We start from the raw sequence: 26,759 nt of genomic DNA, 5'->3' as shown, positions 1-26,759 counted from the left end.
ACTTCTTGGTTCCTCACTTCTCATTTGATCTGTCCATATTCTTAAACTCAACCAATCAAAAAAGTTGCACATAGAGAGATTTTTAATTGTATCTCTACTTTGGAGAAGATGTAAAATTAGAATGTTCCTAGAAACAAGGGGCCAGGAGGTGCAATGGAAAGACAGACAAATAGTAACACTTCACCTATCAGGTGTTTTTAAACTTGAAATGATCGGGAGGGGTAAATTACTTGGGAATTTTTAAGTGCTATTATTGATTTTATACAAACATGTGTAAACACAAGTAATCTATGATTTCAGGTTGAATTATGTGCATGTAAGTGTCTTTCCCTAGAACTCATAACAAATGTATGGTCTCTTACACCTCAACACAGAGCCAGATGACTCCTGTTTGGAAGCTAGCTGTAGTCCCAGGGGAGACAATAGTTATTTGCTATTTATTGTTACAGACAGCTGCATTACCAGAGGGATTTAAGGACATTTAGCACAACACATGCACTCTGTAACTGAATGAACATGCCCTTTTGCAAATACACCTTCCCCTCTCAGTGCTGCCTGGAGCACTGAAACTTTCAGGCATTCCCTCATCTGCAATTGCTGACACCTGTTCTACAGGAACAAATAATTCCAGAGGCCTGTCATTTTCTTCTCCAGCTGCCATCTCACCTTCCAGTCTCCTAAAGATCCTGTCACCCTTAATCACAGTTTTCTTTGTGATGGAAATCATGGGTGAAGAACCAGACAGGTTCCAGACTTGCCCACAGCAGAATTCTTTTCACTTTATTCCATGCGAAAAGGTTGGCAGGAAAAATAAGAAGACAAGGGTGAAAATGCAGATGTACTACGATGGACAACTACACCACATGCAGAAAAACATGAATATCTCTCCTCTTTTATTTTCTTTCTCAGTAACTCATTTATCCGTGTGGAGGTCCAGTATACTAATTTTCCAGGCAACAATCATGGTGTTATAAGGTTTGGGTAGAAATAAGTATTGTCCCTGTAATACTGAGGAATAGCTTTCATCCAAAGCTCTCCAAACTTACCTATGCTAGTTTCAGGTCACTAGCGCTAGTTTACGTTAGTGGAGCCTGAATTCACATCTATTCATTAGGAACTCCTTCAGCCAGATTTTCAGGTGCTCACCATCTATACAGCCTTTTGTCCAATTTAAGGATCTACATGGAAGCAAAAATAAAAAACAGCAGCCATTCTTAGGACAGTACTAGACAGACATCTAACATAAAAACCCTTGGAAAATTTGGCTGTGTTAGAAATGCTAAGCCTTTTGAGGAAGCTAGCTCTCAGTAGTAATCCTCTGGTTCTGTAACAGGACTTAATCTAATCTAAGGATATTGGGATGGTTATGTGCTGCTGAGATAAAACAAGAAAAGATTTTGTAGAGACTATGGCTAATATGAGAATGAATTCCTTCAAATTTCACAGTGTGAGGGCTAGACTGGGCAGAACTTACATTAATCATTTTTCAGGTTTACTGTTTTGGCATCACAGCTCATGAATTTTGCTCTGATTGAATCCAGCATTCAATGAAGGACTCTGCTAAACCAGCAAACCTCACCTGATTGCTGCTTAGAATAATATTCAGTCCAGATCTGGCCAGAATTCAAATCTCAGTCACCATGTCCCACACTATGATTTGTAATGGAAGTTGAATATCATTTTCATTGTCAAATCTTGTATCAAAAATACCTGTGCAGTTAAGGTGTAGAGTGATGCTCTTATTCAAATATAGTCACTCTATACCATTCTTCTCTACGGTCATTACGTTAAACAAAAATGGCACATTTTGGAGTATTATATGCCTCATTTCAAAAAAACTGTAAGAAAATGTATGTACCTCTACTGCAAGATTATGTGCATACGCTGAAACTACATTGTGCTTGTTAAGGACTTGGTAAAGACTTTTATTACCTTCAGTGGTCTTTGGATCAGACACTAAGTGGGGCAGCATATACAGAGCGGGTTTCAGAGGAAGGTTTAACTGTGCACCATCTATTTTATAGCACCTTTAAACCAATATTTACAATAGCTAGCATCAAGTGACTCACTGCTTAAAATACTTCCAAACACACTATTGACAAACCTGCAATTTGCCTTCCATCTTCAAACTCTGAATGGTTATTTTTGGCCCTATCTCTTTTTATATATTGACAGTTAACTTTTTCAGCATAGAATGTGTATTGACGGAGCCATCAAGAGAACAAACACATTAAACCTAAAACAACAAGCAAAAGCTCTAAATAATACAAAGCTGGACCTACAAGCATGTATGCTGAAGAGCTTTAGATAGCTGGGTCTGTAAATAGATACTCAAGCTTCCACTTGGGCTCATGTAGCAAACAAAACAAAAGCAAATCTTGCAATTAAACAGACAACAACAATTTATGGTATTAGGTCAAAGCTAGACTCAGCTTCCCTGGCTCCAGCCATTCTGCAGCACATTAGTCATACAAGCAACTTCAATCTGTTCAGAGCTGCCTTGCTAAAAACTGCACCAGCAAAATGTTTGCTAAATTTTTTTGTCTGATAAAAATCTACTATTACTGGTTTAGACGAGACCAGCCAATGGACAAAGCAAAGCATAGCTCTGCTCTGCTACAGTCCTCCTGGGGAGTCAACTTATGGTCAGTTAGTCACAAGAGCTAGCAGGCACCGGGATACACAGCAGCTGTGATTCTCCAAGGCCTTACTTTCTTTGCCAAGACTTCTAGTGGAGAAGAGAATCTGGCCCACCGCTTTTGTCATGTTTCTTTCATCTGTTATTTGTAAGGAAGAAAACAGCTGCAGGTCAAGTATACTCAGGGCACTACAGCCGCAGGAATCACCTTGACTAATGCGTACTATCCTAAGATAGAGGCTTAGACATCTGAAATTACACATCCCTTAGTAGCACAGGAGCAACATATAAAACGGAGAATAAGAGTTGCAAGCAAAAGTAGCATTATTTTTTCACAAAGTCTGAAGATAGACAGACATTCTCAGTCCTCTGCCTTAGATTCTAGACTTTGATTCATTTCTATTTCCCTCCACTTCCGCACTCAGTTCAGTAGTCTTGAGGCAACTGTTTTTATCATGAGGCTGTGTATGCTTTCTCTTTTATAAATCACCCCTGTCTCGGTAGGATGCAGCATTACAGACCAGTCATTTGCTTCAGGAAAGGGTTTCCTTCCCTCTGGCAGTAAGATCTCTTCTCCTCTCATGTTTGTGGATCCGGGCTTATGAAATAAACATTGGTTTAGTAACTTCAGAAACAAAACTGCCTTGTTCTTGTGTTGCATGAAGAATGTTGGCTTGATTTTAGGTATCTCAAAGGATTAAGATCATGGCTGGAGATTTCAGGATAATTTCTTTTGGGAATTTTCTACCTTTCTGTGACAGGGGGGATCTGCAACAGCACTCAAAGCCAGTATGCAGAGGCTTATCTCTTCACATAGCCAGAGAGATGCACATATTCCTGTGCCTGTGGAAGCATACCCAGCATGTTAAATTCCAGGGATCACCCTTTCAAAGGGGCATAAGGAAGTTAGTTTACGCTTTCTGTTAACTTGTGTAGGGTGCTAAGGAGGAAAACAGGAATATTTTCCTCAGGTTCTACCTACGCTGCAGAAAGGAGATGTGGGAAAGCATTTGTGAAGTAACTGTAATCATAACAAATCAAGATGATGTTATCAGGAAGAATGCAATGGCATGGGATTCATCATGGAGCACAGAAGCCTGACAGGAGCATGGTGAGTCTACACTGAAATTCGTCTGTCAGCATTGTTGTTGAAACTGAAGCTAAACAGAATAAACCTGTCAGAGCAAACCTGGCCTGAGTATGCCTACATGGCATCTCAGCGTCACTTCCAGTTGGAGTGTGGTTTTCTCCCCACTGTCCCAGATACAAGGATTGCTAGACCTCTGAGGAATTAATATGCCAACAGCAGCATCTTACTTTACTCTTTTTGCCATCTTGGGCTGTAACAGTTGCYTCAGGTAGCCACAGCTGTCACCAACAGGTTGCAAGGGCAGTATGGGAGCCAACAAAGAGGGAACAATTGCTTTTAGGCCTTGAACATGAGTGTGTTAAGGGTCACCAAAAACCCTACTTGTTAAACCATTTGCTGTTAAGGTTATATATCTCTTCTAATTTTAATGGCAGATTTCCTATCAATATAGTTTCTTTTATTTTTCTATATTATCTTTCAACCTCTTCCTTTGTACCCTCTACAGGAATTGTCTTTATTGGCAGTTCCATTCCTCTTCCAAATTGTTTTGTATGAAACTTTATTGAAAAAGGAATGAAGCCTACTCATTGCATTCAGACAATGTGGCAGTTACTGAAAACCTGAAAAAAAGTCAGATGTGATGAACTTGGATGAACTTTGGCTTGATTTTGTCCTTTCTGGGAATATTTCTGGATTTTTTGTGGCCAAGGAACGGAAGGAGGAGCTTAGTGCTAGTTGGCTTATGTGACTAGACATGACTGATCGTAAAGCTTTCTTAAGAACATTGGGGTGTTTAGAACATCATTCACATTCCTGGTTGCAGCTGCCTTTAAGGCTTAACAGTCGTGATGAAATCTGAAGTTCTTTATTTCTAAAATTAGAGTACAATCCTCCAGATTTTCCCTTCACTTGAAATGGAGGAAATGCCCCATATCTTAGTGGGTATACATTGCTTTTGCAATCATATCTGAACTGGCTTTTAATTTTATCTGAACATGGCTTTTAATTTCTATCCTCACACTACTCCAGTGGGGCAGGGTACTGCATCATTGCTGCAGAACTTAAGTACCAAGAGGTTTAGTGATCTGTCCCAAGTCATATAGGGCCTATGAAAGAGAAGACAATTGCACCAGGCCTTGCCACGAAGAGAAGACAATTGCCACCAGGTCTTTGGCCCTGGCTAATGACTGGATTCTTTTTACATCTTTAAAGAGAAGAGATGGAAAAAGACTTTCTGCATAGATAAATGAAAAAGCAAAAGAGCACAGGTATGCTCTCCCTTCAGTTCTAGGAAAAATTTCTCTTGACTTCAGTTAGCTCCATCCATTGGTTTATAGCACAGTTTCCTCCTCTGACTGAAAAAGTGAAGAGACCGTCTGAGTCTTTCTACCTGTTCACATAAATGAGTGCTCTTTTGATTGCTCTGTATGGAACAACAGTGACATGTAGTGGTTATTCAAGTAAAGCACAGCAATGTAGAACTGCGAATGCTGTATCATAGGGACTGTTACTGTACAGTAAAATTTTATTAGTATATAAGGTTATCAGCTAGTTGGGTGGCCATCTCACAATAATGGTTAATAAATGAGTTTTGTGAAATACCAAGTTATAATTACATGCATTACAAAACTCATCTCAAACACTAATTTACACTGCATCCTCCTTTCTCATGCAACAGTGCTATTTAGAGGGTAATACATTGTAACCTGATTTCCAAGTTAGCAGAAAATATTTGTATTGACTAGCAGTGCTTGTGTGGGTTACAACTGACAGGGCAAACTGAAACCTCTGAGTGTAATGAAAGAAAATCTGATGAAAATGATTCAATCTCTAAATGTGTCATTGGGAAGGTTTAGTAAAATCATTTATCCGACTTGAGGCAACTGAGTAGGAACATTCCCATCAGACAAGGTGGACTATGGCAATGGATATTGGTTAGCCCAAGGTCACAAAGTTAATCGGTGGCTAAATAGGATTTTGGGGATGCATTTGTCAGTTTGGAGGGGCATGCTGCCTTCTGATAGCCTTCAGTATTTTAATGCTTGTCATGTTGTCTAAATTCCAAAGGAATTAGGAGTTACAGGGAGATTTGCTATGCAATAAGTTTGCCCTCTGTGGGATTACTTTCTGAAATCCTTGGGGCATCTGTTCTCACAGGCTTACCCAAGACAATAGGGTTAATCATAAGGTTAGCTGTCTTTGAAAAGATGCAGGCTTACCTGTATCAAATTCAATCTTCTTCCCAAATAGGTGAGTACACAGTTAATCAGGCTTTTAGAAATAAAATGGCAGAGAGGCAGTTTTAAAAAGAGTGGATGTGGGAGTCACTACCTCAATAAAGAATGCAGAATTGCTCAGGGTAGGATTGATGAGCTCTATATTGTGTGTAGGAAGAGGCCCTTGAAGTTAGAAAGGGCAATTTGAATTATAGGACAGATATCCCAGTTGTTATGGTGACAGAGCTGTACTGTGAGGGTCCTTTGCATTGCTATTGTTGCCAAGGAGGAGGAGTAAAAGGAGTTTCTGGTGAATAGGAGAGCTGGAAGGTGAGCCCAAGACAGACTCTGAGAGGCACATCTGGGCCTAGAAAAGGTGGAGGAGCAGTAGCTTGATTTTTGTATTGGTTATATGTACAGGAAACAGACCTTTTTGTCATTCACTTTACTGATATAAGAGCCTTGTGGTTAATCAAGACCTGAATCAGAGACCCCCTGTGGGGGGAATAACAATCTTACTTGCAAGAGGAGGCCAACCCAGCAAGGCTCCTGCTACAGACTTATAGTCATGTGTTTCTGCATGCTAATTTGACCAACAAGCGTGCACTAGTCAGACAATAAAGACTGTTCTCTGCCATTTTGTTAATCAGCCCATCAGCAAAGTTGTTGGTATTCAGTTGGATTATTAATACCAACTCCCACTTACAGTTTCATCTGTGGCAAGCCACAAGTCAAACAGCAGAGTTCCTTATAAGAGAGGGTCACTGATGATGTTGTCTCTTCTACCAGTTTGCATTTGTTATTTCAGTGATGCCTACAGGACAGTCACAGAAAGTTGGTTCAAACCCCTATTACTACTATGTGCTGAGTACCTCAAGGCTGACACCAATGTCTTGGATATGATCAGAGGATTGAAGCATTCAGTTAGAGGATTTTTTAAATTGCCACTTGTTTAGTAAACTATGCAACTCATAGTAGCATGTCCCGTCATTTGGGTGTTTGCAAAAACTACAGCAGAAGCTTAGACAATGAAGAACTGAGCATGAGGCAATTCTGTGGGTGAAATTTGAATCTAAAAGAGAGGCTTGTGAATGCCTTGATTTCTGTTGGCTGAGAAAGCATTCTGTGGTTACTTCTTTCTTCTTTTGGTTTTATTAAATACTGTCATATCTTATTTATATTTTTATATTGTTCACTGCATTAAACATGTCTCCTATCTGTAACTTCTCTGAATGAAACAGACCTGGTCTTTTCTGCTTCTCCTTACCTGGAATTTTTCCATTTTCTTAGAACTACCTTGAACCAAATCAAGATTCTATCATACTGAATGGGAATGAACAGGAAGGAGATGCAGCTTCCAAGTTTGTTGGCTACAGATGTTGCCATACCTGTAATGTTTTGTATTTCTGAAGAGAAAGGCACATAGCAGAACACAAAATACTTGGTTTTTAAGTGCTACAAATTTTGTTGTTTCTATGAGTTTTTGCCTGACAGTTAAAAAATAATTTTATGTGTGTTTTTTGCATAATTAAATGCTTCACTGTATAATAGTAGGCAAATGGGAGCTGTGATAATAACAGGTTTACAATGCCAAAGGGTTTTCACAGTGCTGTTGCAGCCAACCCCAAAAGGCTGTGGAAAAGACTCCTCCACATTCAGTTTCTCTGTACGCTGCAGGCATTACAGACAATATTAGCTTATAAATATTTGAGGAGGCTAGGTTGGATGGAGAAATATGTTAGCTCCTTCAGCAACCAGATGGGTTGTCCAGAAGCGTAAGCCATTAGCAAATGCTATTCAGCCACTGGCAGACAAATTCATTTTAACACCCAGAGAGCATTACACAGAGAGAGTCCTGACAAGTGTTTGCCTTGTCCTTGGCAAAAATGAAAACAGTAAAATAAACAAAAACTCTTCAGGGAGTTGCCTGCCAACCAAGCAGTCTTCCAGCTAGCTCTGAAATGGGTGATATAAAAAGATTATCACAAGGACTGCCACTTTTAAACACTTCACTGCTCATCAGCTCTGGTCTGCTCCAGTTGAAATGTTAAATCTATTAGTTTAAACCATCATAGGTATGGGACCAGCCTGTAGCGGTGGTATATTTTTAGGGTTTTTTATATGGGAGATGACTTGAAATAATACATACATTCAGTTGTGACTGGCTGATTAGAAATAGCTCATTAAATGATGATAACGTGCAAGCTTGAAGTCCCATATCCCTTCTTCTCTGACATTTTCACAAGTATTAACTTTAGTGTCTTGTTCTCAATAGCGATGGAACTTGGTTTCTTTTAGGAGATAGTCTGAGAAACTAGGTCATGTCAGTTATTTTGGAACATGACATTGCATTCCTCTTCCTGCTCTTCTAGTACTTGATTCAGCATATGCAGACTGTTAACCAACTGCTGTTCATCTATTTGAGGACTGTAGTTCAGAAACGGGGGAACTATCCCAAAATACTGTTTGTGCAACACACAAGTCTAACAACCTGATCCTGCATCACAACTAAGAATATATATTTACAGGAGATGTCCTACTCTAATATTTTGGCTTTGAAGAATGACAGATATGTCTGAGCAAGACTATGCAGAGGTATATCAGCAGAATCTAGAGTGGACAATGCTGCCACAGTGTCCAAGAGGCAGACTGACTCTAGTAAATGCAAGATGTTAGGGTTGGTCTCTTTTATTTTGACCCTTGTTGCATTCAAAATTCAATGAAGTCTTGGTAAACTTCACTAAAGTTGCTTACTTCAAGCTCAGAGCAGAAATTTCTGAACTTTGGGGAAAAAAAAAACTTTTTTACTGCAAGAGATTAAAGAACTAAAGAATCATAGAAAACAGTATTATGCTATTTCCTACAGAACTCCACTCACATTTTCTGGACCAATCCCGAAGTCTGTTCAGCTCAGTTGTTCAATTTTTAGTCAGCCTGTCATATTCAGGAAATAAGCTATGCTATAAATTMTTTTTTCCTCACTATTTGAGGCCTCAGATGCACTTCAACTTGGTAGTTTTGACATTTATGCCAGAACTGTAAACTAAAACCCACACTGTTTTATCTAATCAAAACTTAATTGTCTGAAAAATGGCTGTAGCATCTATCGCTAAAGAATAATAATAAAAAAAATCTAAGACTGTCTCGTGATACTTTTTTAAAACAGGAGAGGTTAACAGTATGTTTCCCATCACCTGACAGTTTTAAGATGGTTAGATCCTGGGAAATGTATCCTAAAGCAGCAAGTTACTGACTTGGATTCAGCAGTTGCTAGATGAAATTCTGTGCACTATAAAATACAAGAGCTAGGGTCCAGTGAGCATACTAGTCTTTTCTGTTCTTCAAACCATACAGAAAATAGTATGTATAAAAATGGTTTCTTTCCAAATACAGTCAACTGCTCAGTTGCCACAAGATGTCAGCAGAGATTGTTGTTTCTGTGCAAATCAGTAAAATAACAAAAAAAGTCTCTGTAATCAGGACATTTAAACTGTGATTACTAGCAATATATATGCTTCACCGAAATGAGAGGTGGTCCAGCAGTGGGGATTGCCACTGCTAGTAGTAGCATCTGCCACCACTATACTTTCCAACAGTGGAAGGTAAAAGTAACGACAGTTTTAGCAGTAATGACTGCTAAAAGCACTGGCAGAAAGAGGGAAAGAGAAGTTTGATAGCCTACTTAGGGTAGAAGATGCTTTTTAAAAAGCAGCAGAAAGTTATTACAGTAAAACAGTACTATATTGTTTCAACAAAATAATATAATTTTTTGTAACCTAAGTAGTTGAAGATTCCTAATCTAAAATAGGGATGGTAAGAAGCCTGTAGGTTAAACCTGACCTTCAAGGTAGCATTTTCTGGCTTCCAAAAAAGTTTGGCTGAATCACTGCGTGCTTTCAATTGCTGGGCTGACAATCATGTCCATTGAATCATACCAGGAGTATTGAGGCACAGAGGTGCCTCTTGAGTATGGTTATGCTAATTCTAGGGACGGTTCAATTCTGTAGCACAAAGTCAGAGCATTCTTTCTAATCCTTTTGGTCGTGAGCTGGAACAGTTCAGTCTGTTAAGATGAAAATGACAGTCAGAAGGCTGGCATATTTTTACTGATGTATCTTGGCTAAATACGAACTGGTTTGCTCTGAGGAATTTTTAAATTGAACCAGAGGAAAGGAAATGTGCATTGATGAAGGAGGCTCAGATATCTTCATGTTTAGATTTGCATAGTTTTAGTTAGTTAAGACCATCGGATTTCATTTGCAGAACAACACAAAACAAGATTATTTGGAGGCCAAGATTACTATAGATCCCCAAGGTGCAAATAAAGCTTTGGAAAATCTAAGTCTTTGGGATCTCATGGGTAAGTTCTAGTTGTCCTTAACAGCTTCAGTCAACTTTGACAGAAAGTAATAAGCTTTCTTCACAGCTGTAGGAAGGGTATGTGAGCCCATACCTGAGGAAGTGGAAAGGCACGGCATGCCTGTGCTGCAGGCATCTCAGTGGAGCAGTTCTCGGCAGATTCTAGCTGCTGACCAGCAAGGCATGGACACAACAAGTCCTGTTTGTCTCCAACCCGCCAATCTTTGCTCTTCGGAAGGAGGAAATTGTGAATCAAATGTGTCTTCACAGAATCAGCTAGAGACAGCTTCTATCAGTCAGGTATATTGGCTTTGGATCAGTGATCAACAAACGCACAGACCTCTGATCAATAAGGGAAGACTTTTCCTTGCTCATTGGGGAATGGGATGCAGAGACATCCAAGCTGCACTACAGGAGCCAGCCCAGGTACAGCACAGATCCACACTGACTTCTTCTGGTTGTATATCTCTGTATTATATTCATCAGCATCTCAACTGAATGTCTTGTACATCTGAAGTTTTCTAGACCCCAACGATTCCTTTGATCTCTCCTATTCTCCTCTGCCATCCCTCAAAGTAAGTAGCCTCTCAATTAGTGCGTAGTATTGGCCAGTATCTCTGTGCAATCTATCAGTTCAAACAAACTCTGCTCTACTCAATATAATAATGTCTATTTTTTTTTCACTTTAAATTTGGCCAATTACCTATAAGCTTATAATTCACAAGAAGGTAAGGGGAATAGTCAGTTTCCTCATATCAGTAACGCATTTTGGGGAAAATATAGCAAAGAACTGGGTATTAAATAACCATCAGTTTCAGTATGATTAAGAAATTGATAAAGTCACTTGTACCAAATCAGAGGAAGTCTTTTCCAGAATATTTTCCCTTTCTAGTATAACTCTTCTTAGTTGACAATTTTTTTGGGGGGGCATGGTAATCTGAAGGGATTTAAGAGAAATTCAAGGGTTATACAAATCTACAAGGGCAGGAAATACTCTTTATCACTATTGTGCCAGATATTGCAGAAAGACGGAATGAGAAATTTAGGAAAGCCATAGAAATGAGAATTACTCAAATTCAATGATAAATTCCTTGGCTCTTTGCAATCTTTCTGATCACCTGAGTATTTTTTATTGTAGCTGCGTACATGTCTGATAAATACCTACCACACGTGACACAGGCACTTCAAAAGCATCACATTAACTGTAGAATAGATCTGCAGAAAAAAAAAGTCAAAGAAAAATAGCTATTTTAGATTTTTCTTACTTTTGTAAATAATTCCCAGCTCTGAGATACCATTTTATTTAAATTTTCACCATTCAAAACCATTGTAAAAGCATATCTGTATTAAACACTAAAAAAATCGAATGGTACCTTACTATAACAACTTACAGTAATGTCTGAGTAATACCATACAAATGGTTTGATAATGTTAAGCAGCTTCACCAGGAACTAAGCCACAGAATTTATATTTTACATAAGACATGTAAAATAACTTACTTAAGTGCATGGAATTTTGACTACAAAGGATTTTTTCTTGCTTTACTAATAGAGCTGGTTTGGTATGCTTTAACTTGCAAAATGACTCAGCAATACAGTCCCAATGTAAGGCAACATGGAAAATATGTGAAAATTAATGTAAGAACTACTGAAAAGTACAAATTTTACTGGCTGTTCACAGAGCTTATACTGCTCAGTCACCTAACTTCAGAATTTCTAACTTCATCCTCATGACAAGAAAGGTGCCCCAACTAAGGCTTTAGACTAGGATTCAGAAATTCTGGTTCCATATGACCTGGGATGGTTCAATTCTTTTCTCCTTCAGGTGTCCATTCATAGCATGGTAGTAATAATGTTTCCTTGTATCGTCAAAGACTGCAAGCTCTTGGCAGCTGTCTCTCACAATTTTTTCTAAAACATTTGGTACTTTGGGACCAAGATCAGAGCTGAGCTCCATAGATATTTCCTTATGAGTAAACATGCAATTTTTAGCACAAGAAACAATGATAAAATTATTTTGCTATTTAACAAAGGTAGGTAAATTATACCTTTTGCACTACTGGAGGAAACACATTTCTACTACAGTAGAAATAGTGAGGGACTTGCCCAATGGCACAGTGTGCCTTGCTGACACAGCTCAAAACAGAATTTGGTCTCCTGATTTACAGTCTTGAACTGGAATATGCAGAAGCCTTCTAGAAATACATGAGCTAGCAGAAATGTAGTAGAGCTATTAACTCATTCAGGTCATCCCAGTCGATAGCAGTTGGTAGAAAATTTCTTCATTAACATCAGTAGGACCTGAAGTAAACTGTCTTCAACACTATTAGCCAGAGAAAAAAATGGTTTTAAAAAACTAGGTTTCTTTGCACTTAAGATGAAATTCTGGTATCCTATATGTCCAGTTTTACTCAACTGTTTTTAAGTTAACAAATTAGTTAACTTAATAACACATTAAATTAAACATATTCTAGCACAAAGCATGTTGTTAGCATTTCATGATAAGGAAGCATCTATTACATAGGTTTTCTGCATGATTTAGTAGAAAAAGCAACTACTCATAAATTGAAAGAAATAAGTATGGGCTTCTGCATTCCCTGAACATCTGACAGGTTGGGATTGGCTGCAGTAGTTAGCTAAAATATCTGAAAAGCAGCCATAGCTTTCTCTTGAAGTAGACTCACCATTACACTGCACTTCAGAAGAACTTCACCATGGTCACTAGAGACTACAGTCACTACTGTCTGCAAGATAACTAATATCAAGTCATTCACAGCATCTAGACTTTACATCCCTTTGTTTCATCATAGCACCAAAGCTCATTTTAGAAATTAGCTCACTTCTCTGTTTTCACAAAAAAAGAGTGTGACTGTGGTGGAGGAGAGAGGAGGACCTCTTTGGAGACATGAGGGAAATGAAAGATCCTGTAATCAAGGAAAGTGAGTAATAGAATCATAGAATCATAGAATCAGTAATGCTGGAAGGGATCTCTAGAGATCATCCGGTCCGACCCCCCTGCTCAAGCAGGGTCATCTAGAGCATGTTAGACAGAAATAGCACACTCTCCTTGGGTTCCAGTGTATATATATTATGTTCCTCTATGGGCCTCCAAGGGCAGCAGGAAGATCACATAGTCTACCACAAAGTTAACAATTTCAGAGTATCTCTGATGGACAGAGGTTGTCAACATTATTGTGATCCTAGGCATACTTAATAGGAGACTCAGAAAAGAAACCAAAGGCTAACTGGACTGCGCAGACTGGCCTGCAAGGTTCTCTAGAGCACTTTGCTCAGTTCAGTCAGCTCTCTTTGAAGAGAGAGAGAGAAATATGTCTTGTTCTAAGCAATGAATGGAGATTTCTCATGAGCTCTCAGCTGAAATTATTGTGGAAACACAAACAGAACAATGTACTTCCTTCTAAAGTCACAAAGGGTTCCTTACGGAGAACATTTGAAATGTTTTACAGCTTTATCRGAATCTCTGTATTTTGTAGCTACATGTGAGAAGAAGAGTTTATGGCAGCTGGCAAGACTCTCTCAGTCACAGCCTAACCACTTTATTATCTCTAGTGACCAGACAAACCAAGTAATCCACATTTCTAGGYTCTGTAGAATTCTGTTGTTGCACTGATACCTGTTGTTCACAATGCCTGTTCACGTCGCTGTTTCAGGCCCACAACTCTTGCTGCCAGAAGAAACACAGCCCCGGTGAGCACTTCTGCAACAAAGGAGATCCACACTAGTGCCAAAGACCAGCCAAACCTGATGTCGATTTGTACCAAGAGATCCTTACTTCTCAGAAGGCAAACTGCTTCTTTGAAGGCAGCAGCTGAATATGCAATATAGACGCTGATCCCAGTAAGTGTAACAAGAGCTGGGAAAGAAAAATATATTCAGCTAGTTAGGATGTCCTGCAGAAATTAAAACTGCTTAATCTGACACCTCTTASGGTTCCTTTGTATCTATCCAGGTAGGATTCCTGGTTAGTCTCTCTTTACCTTTCAAATCTAGTTGAGGCTATTTTTCTGAGAAGGAAAGGGGAAAGGAAGTAAAGGGAGGGTTAGAGGGTTTTCTATGTGAGAAATCCCATGGAGAAAAATATTCTTGCATTTTAGGTTGGTGACTTGAATTTAGGCTGGTTTCTAATTTTGGGCATCCTAAGTTCTGAGTGTTCAGTGTAAACGTATTCATCCTCACTGTCAGTTGTCACCAAGTGTTGTGAGGTCCTGGCTATTGAGCACTTGTTAATAATTGATCCAAAAACATTCTTGAAGCAGATTAGAAATAAATTATTGAAGGCACTCAAAAAAATAGCCAGCTGTTTTCAGAATAAAAGAACTGTATAAAAGCTGGCAAATATAGGAAATGGCACATTTAAGAAGGGTAGGTGCTAGATCTTGGGCCTGGCATCTATGGTAGTCAAAGAATATGGACACACACCTACTAGATCGCAGGAGGGAAAAAGGCAAAAAGAAGGCTCTGAATTAAAGAACTGTGGTCTAGGGAAAGTAGGAGACACTGGAACACTTTCAGGACAAGATAGTGCCTTATCTGATAAGACTCTGATTTGCTTTTATGTTAAATCAAAGTGTAAGTCAAGGTGCATATGTGTTTTTGGAAGGAAGACAAATTACGTAGAGGGAAGAAAAGAGTATTGGATCATCCAAGAGTCCAAATCCATACTCATATTCCCAATTTTAGCCACACTATTATGCCTGTGTCTTATTCTAGGTCTCTGCAAGGCTCCAGCATCACTTCTCTATACTTTTTGCCAGCAGAAATGGAAATTACTGTTTTGTTGAAGTTTTTAACAAACTGGGTTCTGTGATCTTTCTCAAACGTGGCTGCATTTAGGAAATGGGGAAGTACGATGTCCTGGAATGTGGAACATACTCTTTTTGGTGTTTTCCATAAAAAAAAAAACAAACAAACAAACCAAAAAAACACTCAGTTTCTGGAACTGCACCATAGCATATTTTTCTGCTTGGACAGCATTGTCTGATCAATACCAAACTTCATGAACTGGAAAATCCTGTAGAACCGTACTTATCTGCTACATGTATCAAGCCTCAGTGCAGCTGAAACAGCCAAACCAGACTGCTTGAGCAGGAGGACAGTCTGGTCTCACATCAAAGGCCACCCTTTAGTCTGGCCATGCTGTCCTGGCAAACAGCACCAGCTGCATCTTCAGAACAAATTCTAACACCACTCCTAATACTGTCTCTGTGTTTCTTCCCTCTTGGCAAACCCAAGGGTCTTAGAAAGGCATGGTACTCCACACCTCAGTGCGATAATCATGCTCTATACTTCACAGCTTTTCATCTTTAACTTACTATTTACATCAGTTTCCAAATAGCCTAAGTACACCTTTTTAGTGACTATAGCTTTTTGATGTACTAAGGAAACAGAACTTACTTATATTTCTCACAAAAGAAAAGCATTATAGGAGATGATTGGTCTATGTAAAAGCATTGGAGACTGCAAGGGTCAGTCAAGAATTTGAGACAGCTGCACATTTGCTTCCAGTAATCTCTTGTCATTGTCTTCTTAGAAGCAGAACTGTATGATCAAGTGATAAGGATCAATACTGAGGGTTTCATTTTCTGTTGGAGAAAATTTCTATTTCAAATTGCATTGTGAAAGTACTGAGAGTCTATTTGGGGAAGAAAATGAGGACAGATTTAAGTTCAATTATCCTATCTTGATGGAAAGTTTTTATTTTTAAATCATATGTGGATTTCTAAAACAGAGTTTTTAGTTACAGTAAAAATAATAATAAAACACTGAAGTTTAAAAGAGTTTCACTTCAAAATGAAATGTTACACTTCAACTAAAATAACTCTTTGGGGTTTTCTTTTATGAGAATTTCAAAACATTAAATTTAATTTTGCTAATCTGAATAGGAACAATAAAAATAAGAACAAAACACAATTTCCATCCCCAGTAAAAGGCTGGTTATGAAAAGGTTGGTAACAGTGTCACTATTAAATTAAGACAGAAGGGTCAGGAATTGGCAGGTAACAAGTAGCTGAAGTAGCAACACGTGATGGATTTCAGTGGATTTTGGGTGCAGTTACTGCACTCATCTTCCATGTGAACTGTCCTGCTATTCTTAGCCCAGCTAATGACAGAAAAAGAGGAAGAGTTTTATATCTAGGGTAACTTTACAGAGCAGTACTTTCAGGATCCTTATCAGACTATTATGGGTTGAGGCAGACCACTGTCACATCCTCATTTAGAGCTAGGATTAGGACTCATTTCTCTTGCTGGTGTGAACAAAGCCCTGTCTCATTAGAATTACAGAAGAACTCTCATGTTATTTTAGAGCAAAGATATATTAAATATATAAAAGTTCATCATCTTTGTCAAAGAACATCCTGTGCAACTGGCATTTGTGAAAAATCAGAAAACTCTTCCTATTACTTAATCCCCAAATCAACCTTCTGATTAGAGTATAAACCTCTTTAATCAGTGTTACACTTGAACATAGTGGTCCAGTAATCTTCAACTTCTTCCCCATACAGTGTTTGGCCTTCTTACAAATCACTGAAGTCCTAGAACCTGGTGCTGTGACCCAAAGCTGTCTGTGGTAGGCTGTGCTGGGGTGCTGCAATAAGCTGAAGGCTTCTGTGACCCCACAGAGCTTGGAGACAACACTCTAGTCCAAACCTAACAATAAAGCTAACCCAGGAATCTCTAACAAGAGGGTTTGACAACTTTATTGTATTTAACAACAAGCAAGATCCTTTTCAGGAATTCAATGCAAATGTCTTTGAGAAAAATTCATGTATCTTAGTATTTGTAAGATCAATATAAGGCAATGGAACCCCAGCCTTTACTACTTCCAAAGCTACTTCTCCACTGCTTCGTATTTAAAACCCTGTCTCTAAAGAGCTGAGCCTTGTGCTAGGAAGGTATTTAAACCTTTGTGTTAAACACACTGTGCTCAAGGCATGACTTAACTCCACAAAGGCACATGGCTATGTCTGATCATTTGGCTTTCTTGGCTATAAGTGGTAACTTTCTGTTCCAGAAACTCATCAGGAGCTGATTTAGGCACCAAGCAAATGAACACTGGCATTATTCTGAAAGCAGACTCTTACTTAGCTCTTTTCCCTAACAAGCAAAGTAATGTTCCCCAGATGTAATCTCGTATTATCTAAAATGATTAAACCAGGAGTTTGATATAGTACCTCCAAAAAGAAAAAGCAGTCCTGTCATTAGAAGCAGTAGGTAGGCCCTGGCAAGAATACTGATGAATCCAGTCATTCCTCCAAAAATCATCAATATCAGGCTGAGGGGCATCAGGATCACAAATGTCCCGTGCATGTCTGAAGAAAAAGGAAGAATGTTAATATTTTTTATGGTGTCATTGAATGTATCACTACAGAATACATAGCCCTTAATCAGGATCAGAGTCTTATTCTGACAGGTGCTGAATAACCAAGGAGTGGGACAATCTCTGCGGTTTCCAGTTTAAATAGGTAAGACAAATAATGTATAAAGAAAAAGGTATCATACAGAGTGAGCCTCTCAGAAGATCACAGTGTTTCAAATAGAGACCACAAAGATAAAGGATATGTCTACATGGACACGTTTAAGCAATTAAATTGTTCTCAAATATTAAATCTAACTAGATAATAGGTGGTGCATTGCATATTAGGTAGCCATTGGCAACTTAATCAAAAGTAACTCTGGTTATCTGAATAATATATACCACAGTGAGTGGCACTCTTCTGTTTGGGAGGTGATATCCAGCAGATGCTTCAGTTAAACCATTTCTTTTCTCTGATGTGCTCTCTGCTGAACTGAGCTATCAAATTGCTGATCTCTTCCTTTATTGCTGCTGAACAACAGGTTAACATTAGAATAAAATTTTTCTATCCAGCTCCGACTATTTTTGTCTGTTATTGCTCTGTATAGCAGTTTCACTAAGTACATTAACTTATCCTGGTTGCTTCCTCCCATGCTGAAGGCTTTACATTTGTCTTTATTGATCCCTACAACTTTTTAATAGCTGTGCAAACAGTGGGTTGCTATGTATTTTTTTCTAGCATGCTGTTATTTCCATCATAAACCATCTTTGTCTCACTGTTCTCTCTCATGCAATCAAAAGTCATCTATTCACAATGCTTTCCTAGAATAATAAGAAAAAAATATATAGAAATTCCAGCTTCCAGTATCCATTTATTTCATACCAGAATCAAGAGCAGAGTTACCCTGAAAGGAAAACTTAAATTCCATTTTCTGAGGAGTTCAGGTTCCAACCTCTCATTTAATTTCACAGAGGAACAACCACACAACATTAGCTAGTCCTCAAGGAAAAGGAGTAATTTATGAGATCAGAGTTTGTCTGTGATCAGATAATCAATATTTTTAAATCACTAACTCCTCACTGAAGTGGAGGTATGCTACCTTCCACTGGCTAAGGATCTAGCTTATCCTCTTCAATATCATGACAAAGATGTGACAGAACAGGAGATGAACTTGGGCTGCCTCTGTGCTTTGCTGTTTTGGATAAATTAATTTACTCTATTTCTTTGGAGCTGTGATTTGTTATGTATTGCTCTGGAACACCAGCTTGACTTTGCTAATTAGGTAAGGATTGATTATTACCTTGTTAATAAAGTTAAGAATTATTCCCATTTTACTTTCTACACAGAGAAGAAGAATCTGCAAGTTGATCTTCAGTTTTCCTCTTTCTTGGAGAAAGCAATTAATGCATGAAAGTAACTTAACTTCTTCCTCATATTCCTCACTAGTACTACTATAAATTCACTGAAGTGAGTTGAAGAAGGTTGGTGTAAATTAAAAGGGAATTTGCTCTAAGGTTAATAAAAGAAAATGCAATGTATCTTTGTTCAGTTCGAGAACAACGCTGCAGTTAGAGTCATCTTGGTGGCCTTGCAAGGCCTTGCAGTATGTTAAGAGCTTACATATGTATTTGGAGGAATCTTTCAAATATTCCGAGCGAGCTAACAAAACCTATAAAAATCTATATTTTCACAGCAAATGAGTCTCTCATACTTCCCTGTCAGTGCTAGCTGATGCACAGAAAGTAGGAATGCAGCATTCTGCAGTAGAGGGAGCACTTTCTCTCATTGCTTCTAAGCCTGAAGATACCCCCTGAGTTTTCTTTCAACATAATTAGCCATGGCTCCTGTTGTTGGCTAAGAAACTCAGCCAGCTACGAGTTCTCAGACACTAACAGTCGAATCAATCTTCAGCTTACGATGTATAAACTAGGATGTCACAACTGTTTGCAAATCTTAGATGAATACCAAGAKGAGAATCACAGAATCACAGAAATAGTCGTGGAACTTAGTTCTTAAGTTTTGTATAATTAGAACTGGTTGTCAGGCATATGATGTGAAATGATGTGACAGAACAGAGATTTGGCACACAATTTAGTACCTGTTTTCTTTAGGGGTGGCAAAAATAGGCTGCTCTTCAGACCCACTTGTGCTTCCTAATAGCATTAGGCCTGTTTCTGAACCCTGACCTCTTAGATTTGGTCTTATATGTACGAGGTGAACAGACCTTTGGGGGATAAATCCAATACAATTGCCATTAAAAGAGTACGAATGCAAGAATGGTGCACCTCTGTCCTCAGATCTGATTTTTCTGGGAGGCAGCCATATAAATGAGCTCATAATTGAGCCTGTGCTATGTGATTTCCTAGATGTCCCTCACTAGTCAGGCAAAGTTGCTGCTAGCAAACTATACCTCAGGAGAGCAGCGCTAACCATTGTGTTTCTTTAACTTTCCTTTTTGTGGTTGACTTCAGCTAATGCTCCTTAGGACTGTTCCCTTAGCTAGGACAAGTGTGGGTAAAGAAGATGAGGCTCTGGATGTAAACTTTTCTTTCATAACCAAGGGAAACACAAATCTCAACCTAATTATTCTCCTGATTACAAGTGTGTTAGCAGAGTGGCAGAGGTCTTAGCATTTCCAGTGGACAGCTCACATCAATCTATGTCACTTCTGCGACAGTTGCATGCAGCATCAGAAAGACTCTGATTTTTGTTCCCCCTCCACTGAAAATAAATTTCAGGGATATCTCAGGTAAAACCTACAAATGCCATTGTGACAGATTTTTTTACATACAGCTGAAATCGTATTTCTTACGAGTCACTTGCAGCTCTTCTGACATGAAATAGTTAATTGTACTGCATTTGGTTAAACAGCACTTTTATCACCTTCACTGTTCTAATTCAATACCTAATACCTATCTGTGCCTCTTCTATGCAATCTGCATCTGCTTGGGAAACTTATTCTAAAATGCTGCCATGGAAACTATTCAGGAATCTGAATTAATGCCATCTGGCATATGATATTAGGCCATTACATCCCTTGATTAGAAGGCCAGAATTAGTTTAGGGAAGGACATGACTTAAAATATCTTTACTGCACTTCTGTCTTCAATAACCATCTATGAGAGAAATCCAAACATAAATTTTGCTGTCAAACATCTTCAGTTTTTTTTAGGTTGAGTTGAAATATGTATTTATGTATATCATACAACTGTCTTCATTCTGATGACATAACCTAATATTGAAAAACACCAAGCATTTTGCACAAAGAAAGGTATATACRCTTTCCCAGAAAACAGAATTCTGGTTTCCCACATCTATTTCTGAATAATACCTGACTTTTCTGTCAGTCTAGTCCAAAAGAGTTAACAGTTTAACTTTTGAAAATATTGAAACAAGCTGCGAAACATTTTAAAAAACATTCCTTTTTTGCAGCAAGGAATACTTTTCTTAACTGGAGTTCATGAAGTTTTACATCAGCTAGCTAAGGCTGCTTTACTAAAGCTCTGAACAACTGTCTGTATGAATGACATCTGCAGTGTGTGTTTAGATCTTTTGTAAATCTAGTAGATATTTCTAAATCACCGTCCAAGACAGTACTTGATGAGAAGTAGCTTGTAACAGAAAATTGTGGAATAAACAAGAAAATCGGATGCTATCTAAAGTAATCAACTGCAGATCTAGCAGTCTTGTTAATCTCTTGTTAAGAACATGCTGTAACTTCATTATTTTAAACTGACCTCAGATTTGTTTTTATTATAGGAAATGGTCTCTAGAAATCTGTAATGGTCATCTCATCAGACGTGCTCCAAATGGAAGCAGCTCAGAGGAGCTTAATTAAGGACCTGTTTATCTTCCCCATCTGTAACTAAATAGCCCAAGAGCTGCACTAAGAGCTGCACAAAAGCCTGTAGCTCAAACAGAATGCAGGCAGTAATAGCTATCGGGGCTGTTCTGGAAAGGCTTGGCAGGGCTAGAAATAAACAGTGCACTCAGAAAGCCTGACCTGCTAGGAAGGATGGAAATAACCCAGAGAAACTGTGGGCAACAGTTGTCTGTGAGAACTGTTGTCTCTAGCTAAGCACAGGGCTTCTGAGATAGAATCCCGTGGACACAAATGCCTGGATTACTTCCTATTCAGTAGAGAAATGATGATAGCAGAGGAGAGCGCACAGGACTGGAGCGCCCCCAGGTACTTAACTGAATTCTGGACTTTAGGTTACATGTTTCCGTTTCCTACTCTTCTCCAGTCAGAAGTCTCTGAGCTAAACTGAAAGCCAAACTGCAGAAAGTAAAAATATAATGATGCTAGATTCAGAACAGGTGGGCACTGATAGGAACACCTGATACTAGGTGTAATGATCAATGTCAGCAATGCAATATGGACCCTGTTCTATTCCTATTATACTATTTTCAAATGAGAACATTCATCAGAAGTTGTCAGTCATTAGGGCTTGGTTGCAGTGATGCTACAATTACCTCAGATTTCTGTATGTATGTACTACAGTATGTCCTGTAAGCACTGAGGTAGACGCTCACTGGAACATCTTTGAAGCACCACTCCACTGCTGCTCAGAAACAAATCAGATCTGTTTGTGTATATACTTGCCACATGAATTAAGCTAGAATTTCTGTGTATATCATTTGGGGCACATTTCACTTAGCCACCAAACTGGCTTTTGCCAGGTCTTCCAGTTCCAGCGTTCCCTTCTGATAACTTCAACCCAAAAGGAGAAATTGTGAGGAACTGTAAATTCTCAAAAGTAAGAGCAGTTGGAGAACAGGGCATTCTGGGACAGGGGCAGGAGTATAAACATATCGCTCATTAAAAATGAAGTAGGCCTTCATTTTTAGTGGGGAGAGGAGTCAAAACAATTGGCTTGTGATTGTTACAGGGTCCACATCCTGTGAGGAAAACTAGTGGTGTTAAACTAATTTTGTTGAGGAGGAAACTGAGGTAGCTGTAGCATTATAATACCTGAGGTGTTGGTAATTGTTGCTACTGCAAAGAGTAATTGTTTCCCTGCAGAAAGCACTAACCTCCCTACAGCATTATGGTTCCAAGTATATTGATGTTGAAAAAAAGAATACTGTGGAGAGAATAATTTAAGCAGTTGTGCATGGTCAGTGGCACACAGTCTTAGTTTCATAAAAGAAAAAACATTTTCTTCCAGTCCTTTGTAAGTGGAAACCACGGCCATTAACTGATCATCACTGGATGGCTCAGGAATAAGTAAGAGTGCTAAGCAGAGGTGTGTATCAGGAAATCAATGTTCACGTCAGTAATAAAAAAAAATTGGTATTTTTAGGGATTTAATCATGACTTGTAGGTACCTAATGCAGATTGTTTTGTGTATTGGGGGCAAATCAATTAAGGCAGTCATTAAGAAATAACAGTATTTCCTTTCATGTTTTTCATGTTTTTAGCACTAACCCAGTTTCTGCAGAGTAGACAGGCTCCCAGAATATTTTGGGGTACAAAGATAAGATCCAAAAGAAATGATCTGTTTTGTAATTTTGCATGTTTACATCTTTAGAGCAAAATGACCTCTTGCATATTGGTCAGATAACACATTACAAATGTTCCTTTGGTGTGACAAAAGAAAAGAAAAAAGATTTGTGGCCATCTGGTTTTAGGCAACAAGTGCAGGAGAAGGAGGGGAAGCTACAAAAAAAAGTCTCTGCAGCTTAACAAACTCCAGAATGCTTTGCAGAAAACCTTAAGCACAGCTAAGAACGGAGATGGAATAACGTAAATGAAATGATTTTTATGTTATCAGGCAGGGGTCACACTCCAGCCATAACTGAGACACATAGGAACAGGTCTCTCGAGTTTAAAAAGTCATGTTCATAGAAGCCTTTGTGATAGAGAACGTAAGTATCCAGTTAAGGCACTACTTTTTTTCTTCTGACAACTAGTCTGTCTTGCAAGAAGTGATTGTTTGAACCAAGTCCACAGTACAAATAGATCCAGATTAAAAACATCTACAAAATTGTCCATTTTGTGGCACACTACACTGGTGGTCTGCAGCTAAATCCATACTAGTATTCCTTCCATGCACGAACTTCCTTCTCTCTGTATCTGATCCTTGGCATTTTAGATCTATTTTTAATGTTATATTTCTTGTCTTGGAAAATGGCAAAGCTTCTCAGAACTCCTGATGCCATTTCCTTTGAAGTCAGTGTGACATCTGTCTATTTCCATTTAGTAAGAGCTGGAATGGGCTTATCATGAAAACAGTTCCTCTTGCCTTCCTCAGCTGGCACAGAAGAACATGTGGTAAGACAAGATTTATTCTGTGCTTTTGCTGACAGATTTCAGTTTTAAAGGTGACATTTAATGGATTACCTTTAACCCTAATCGTCACCAAAATATCCTAATCCCTGCCTGAATTGTGATCTGAAGCAGATGTTAATATCTCTGTACTTGACAAATCTAGATGACACTTAGAAATCCTTCTAGGGAATCCTTCTAGGAATTCTAAGAATACCAACAAGACATTTCCTATGTTCAGCTGCTATTGCTGTCGGTCAGTTCCTCATGGAACTGAAACTACGCATCTAGAAAAACCTCAAAAGTTCAGTCTGTGAGGCATTTTAACCAAACTTAATAGATTCTTCTAATGAAACTATCTCTGACCTTTTATTTTGTTATTTTGAGGCAGGTTACCCCTGCTCCTAATAAAATATGCAAGTGTTTTTGCAAGCCTGAAGTTTTTGCCCAGGAGCTTAGAAGTAGTACTTGATGTGAGAAAGAAAGAGCTACAAATTTCTCTGAGGGTTCAAAGAGTCTGTAAACATAGTTATGCATCCAGTTTTTATTCATAATCTCTATTTCCTTACCATTTCATGACAACTGAAAAGCAGTCTTCTGTTTACAAGCCAGCACCATTTTAATAAGAGAAAGAGCTCTGTATAGTTTCTGATTCTGTTTTGGCAGAATCCAGCATTAGCTGAAGACTTGTAATCTAAAATCTCCTTCCCTGAGAAAAATTAAAAATGTAGCTTTTGCAAATATGAACATGGCTTTTCGAATGCTAACAATTTATCCCTAATATAATTGTTAATACTCACATCTTACATCTGGTTAGGTTCAATGAAATGTTAACTGTGAACACTCCAGGGACTAAGCAATCTAGCAAACAATTATTTTTAATTATCCTCACTATTTCCAACAACATCAAACAGCAACAACGCTCTGTCTTAGGCTAGAAAGATTAAAGAAATTACACCTTGAAAAAGAATGAATACTAATCTATGCAGTTAGATCCTTTAAATAACCTTTTGAACTTGATATTCTTCAAAAACTTTGGACACTATTTTTTTTAAGTACGTTTTTATTTTTCTTAATTTCCTGAATACATAAGACTTCTTTAGGGCACGGAATCCCACTGAAAGTGTAGATAAATACATGCCTAGCTACCTTACAGATGAATTTAAGTATGTGCTTAAGCATTTAAGGGATTATACTCTCAGGGGGAATTCTGAACATTCCTTCCCATGTTTTTAGCAATCGTGCATTTTCCTGAGCCATATTGGGCAAAAACATCTTGATGCTGTGGAAGAAAATTGACGAGCTTGATATCAAATTATCTCAACTGTAATCACATTCAAAGACCACATGTAATGACAGATACTGTACAGAAGGAGTTAAAGTACTATCTCAGAAAGTCTCCCCCTCTGAATCAGAAACGGAACCCTGTAAGTGGCCAAGGAGGGACAGAGAGATGGAAGCATAGAAATAATATAAAAGTTACTCACATAAAAGCTGTCTGTGTGAAGCAGTGATGTTTACACTCTCATGCCAGAAAGGGTTTATCAAAGGGTAACATTTGCTCCTAACTGATAGAGAAGGAAAAAAAACAATTAAAAAATGCTAAAATAACTTATTGCAGTATATCCTCTTTTTTTGCATGTATATATAATAATTCCTTTAATGTTATCTCATTTAATAACAGTCCTTCCCAGGCAGGGAAGGAAAGAAGAGGATTTTCAGTACTCAGCACTAGCCAACTCCTGTTCCCAGGAACAGGAAAGAAGAGAAGTCAACAGGAAACATCTCCTGATTTCGATTGGGCCTACGTTACAGGGAACAGGGGCATTCCTTTAACCTACTCCTTCACCTGTCCTTCACTAAAAGCAAGTCTTTCTTGCCTCCGTCTGGAGCACATTATATTATATGATTATATTAATAGATTATTATATTAATATTTCTCACTATATTACTTGAAAATATAAAATTATATGCTACATAAAATATAGCATAGAATGTTATTTATAATTTTAAATAGTTTAACACAACAGGAATTTTGTCCCTTAACTTAGTTCCCCCTTCAAACAAAAAGACATCGCTTTCCTTCTTAATGTTTAATGCTTATTAAATTAGTTTGAATTAAAAGTTAATGGAAAATGAGTTTACAGTAGCAGAAAATTTGCTGTACATATGTCTCCTTTGGCAAGTAATATGATTTAGAAATCTGACATCCGCTGGGAAAAAATGTCAATAGATAAAGAAGCCAGAAAGGAGACTGGATTGTTTTTCTGAACAAGGGAAGCTAAAAATATTATTGTAACTGCCTGCTGCAGTTAGTTTGTTCAGTATTTACTATAATACATACTAAATGCTGAACCCTCCTACAGCCAGAAAGACTAAAAGTTCTTTTTCACTTTGCTGTTAATTTACAGCAATGGGGAAAGAAAAGCGTCCCCTAGACGGCAGCGGCAGCGGCGGCGGCGGCGGCGGCGGCAGCGGCGGCGGCAGCCGCGCGCCCGGCCGCCCGCGACGCAGGGCGGGCGACTCCCCGCGCGCCGACTCGGCTGCCCTGGCTGAGCTAGACGCGGCGCCCGCCGCCCTCGCGCAACTCACGCCGGCAGGTCCGCCAGAGTCCCGAGTGCGAGCTCAGCGCGTCCGTGCCGTTGCGGGACTTCTCCAGTTTCGAGGCATCGATGATGTACCAAAAGTCCGTCCCAATGGCCACCACGAGGAAGATGAAGCTTGAAATTCCGACCAGGGCAACGAATAAGGAGAGGACGCTTAAGTTAACCTTCATACTGCCGCCCGCGGCCCCCTGCCGCCTGCGCTTGCGGGGCCGCTGCCCCGGCAACCCGCTACCGCGCCGCTTCGCCCTGGAGAGGCGCCCCGCC

At 38.8% G+C, this 26,759-nt stretch overlaps 1 protein-coding gene across 12 annotated transcripts in view; it reads right to left on the bottom strand.

Annotated features, from left to right (window-relative positions):
• Nucleotides 1–26,753, bottom strand: part of TMEM114 (transmembrane protein 114) — a 90,801-nt gene extending 64,048 nt beyond the window's left edge. For 3 of the 12 annotated variants that reach the window (XR_014895667.1, XR_014895662.1, XR_014895671.1), the window contains exons 1-5: nucleotides 26,482–26,748; nucleotides 25,377–25,457; nucleotides 17,496–17,633; nucleotides 13,937–14,176; nucleotides 11,469–11,518 (exon numbers count right to left, since the gene is read on the bottom strand). Coding sequence is in view for 7 of the 12 variants with exons in the window: in XM_085303520.1 (XP_085159646.1) it covers nucleotides 13,944–14,176; nucleotides 17,496–17,633; nucleotides 25,377–25,457; nucleotides 26,482–26,665 (636 nt within the window). In the remaining 5 variants the exon portion in view is untranslated. Of the gene's footprint in view, nucleotides 1–1,155; nucleotides 1,179–5,947; nucleotides 6,000–10,156; nucleotides 11,519–11,727; nucleotides 12,626–13,936; nucleotides 14,177–17,495; nucleotides 17,634–25,376; nucleotides 25,458–26,481 lie in introns of those variants that run through there. The other 9 variants (XR_014895670.1, XR_014895661.1, XM_085303482.1 and 6 more) reach the window with 9 other exon arrangements.
• Between the last annotated feature and the right edge of the window lie 6 nt (nucleotides 26,754–26,759).

The sequence above is a fragment of the Rhea americana genome, unplaced genomic scaffold, assembly GCF_003343005.1.
Source record: "Rhea americana isolate MKP2758 unplaced genomic scaffold, rheAme1 scaffold_10, whole genome shotgun sequence".
NCBI classification, from domain to species: Eukaryota; Metazoa; Chordata; class Aves; order Rheiformes; family Rheidae; genus Rhea; species Rhea americana.
The sequence above is the reverse complement of the archived record's forward strand: the minus strand, read 5'-3'. Positions and strand labels throughout refer to the sequence as shown.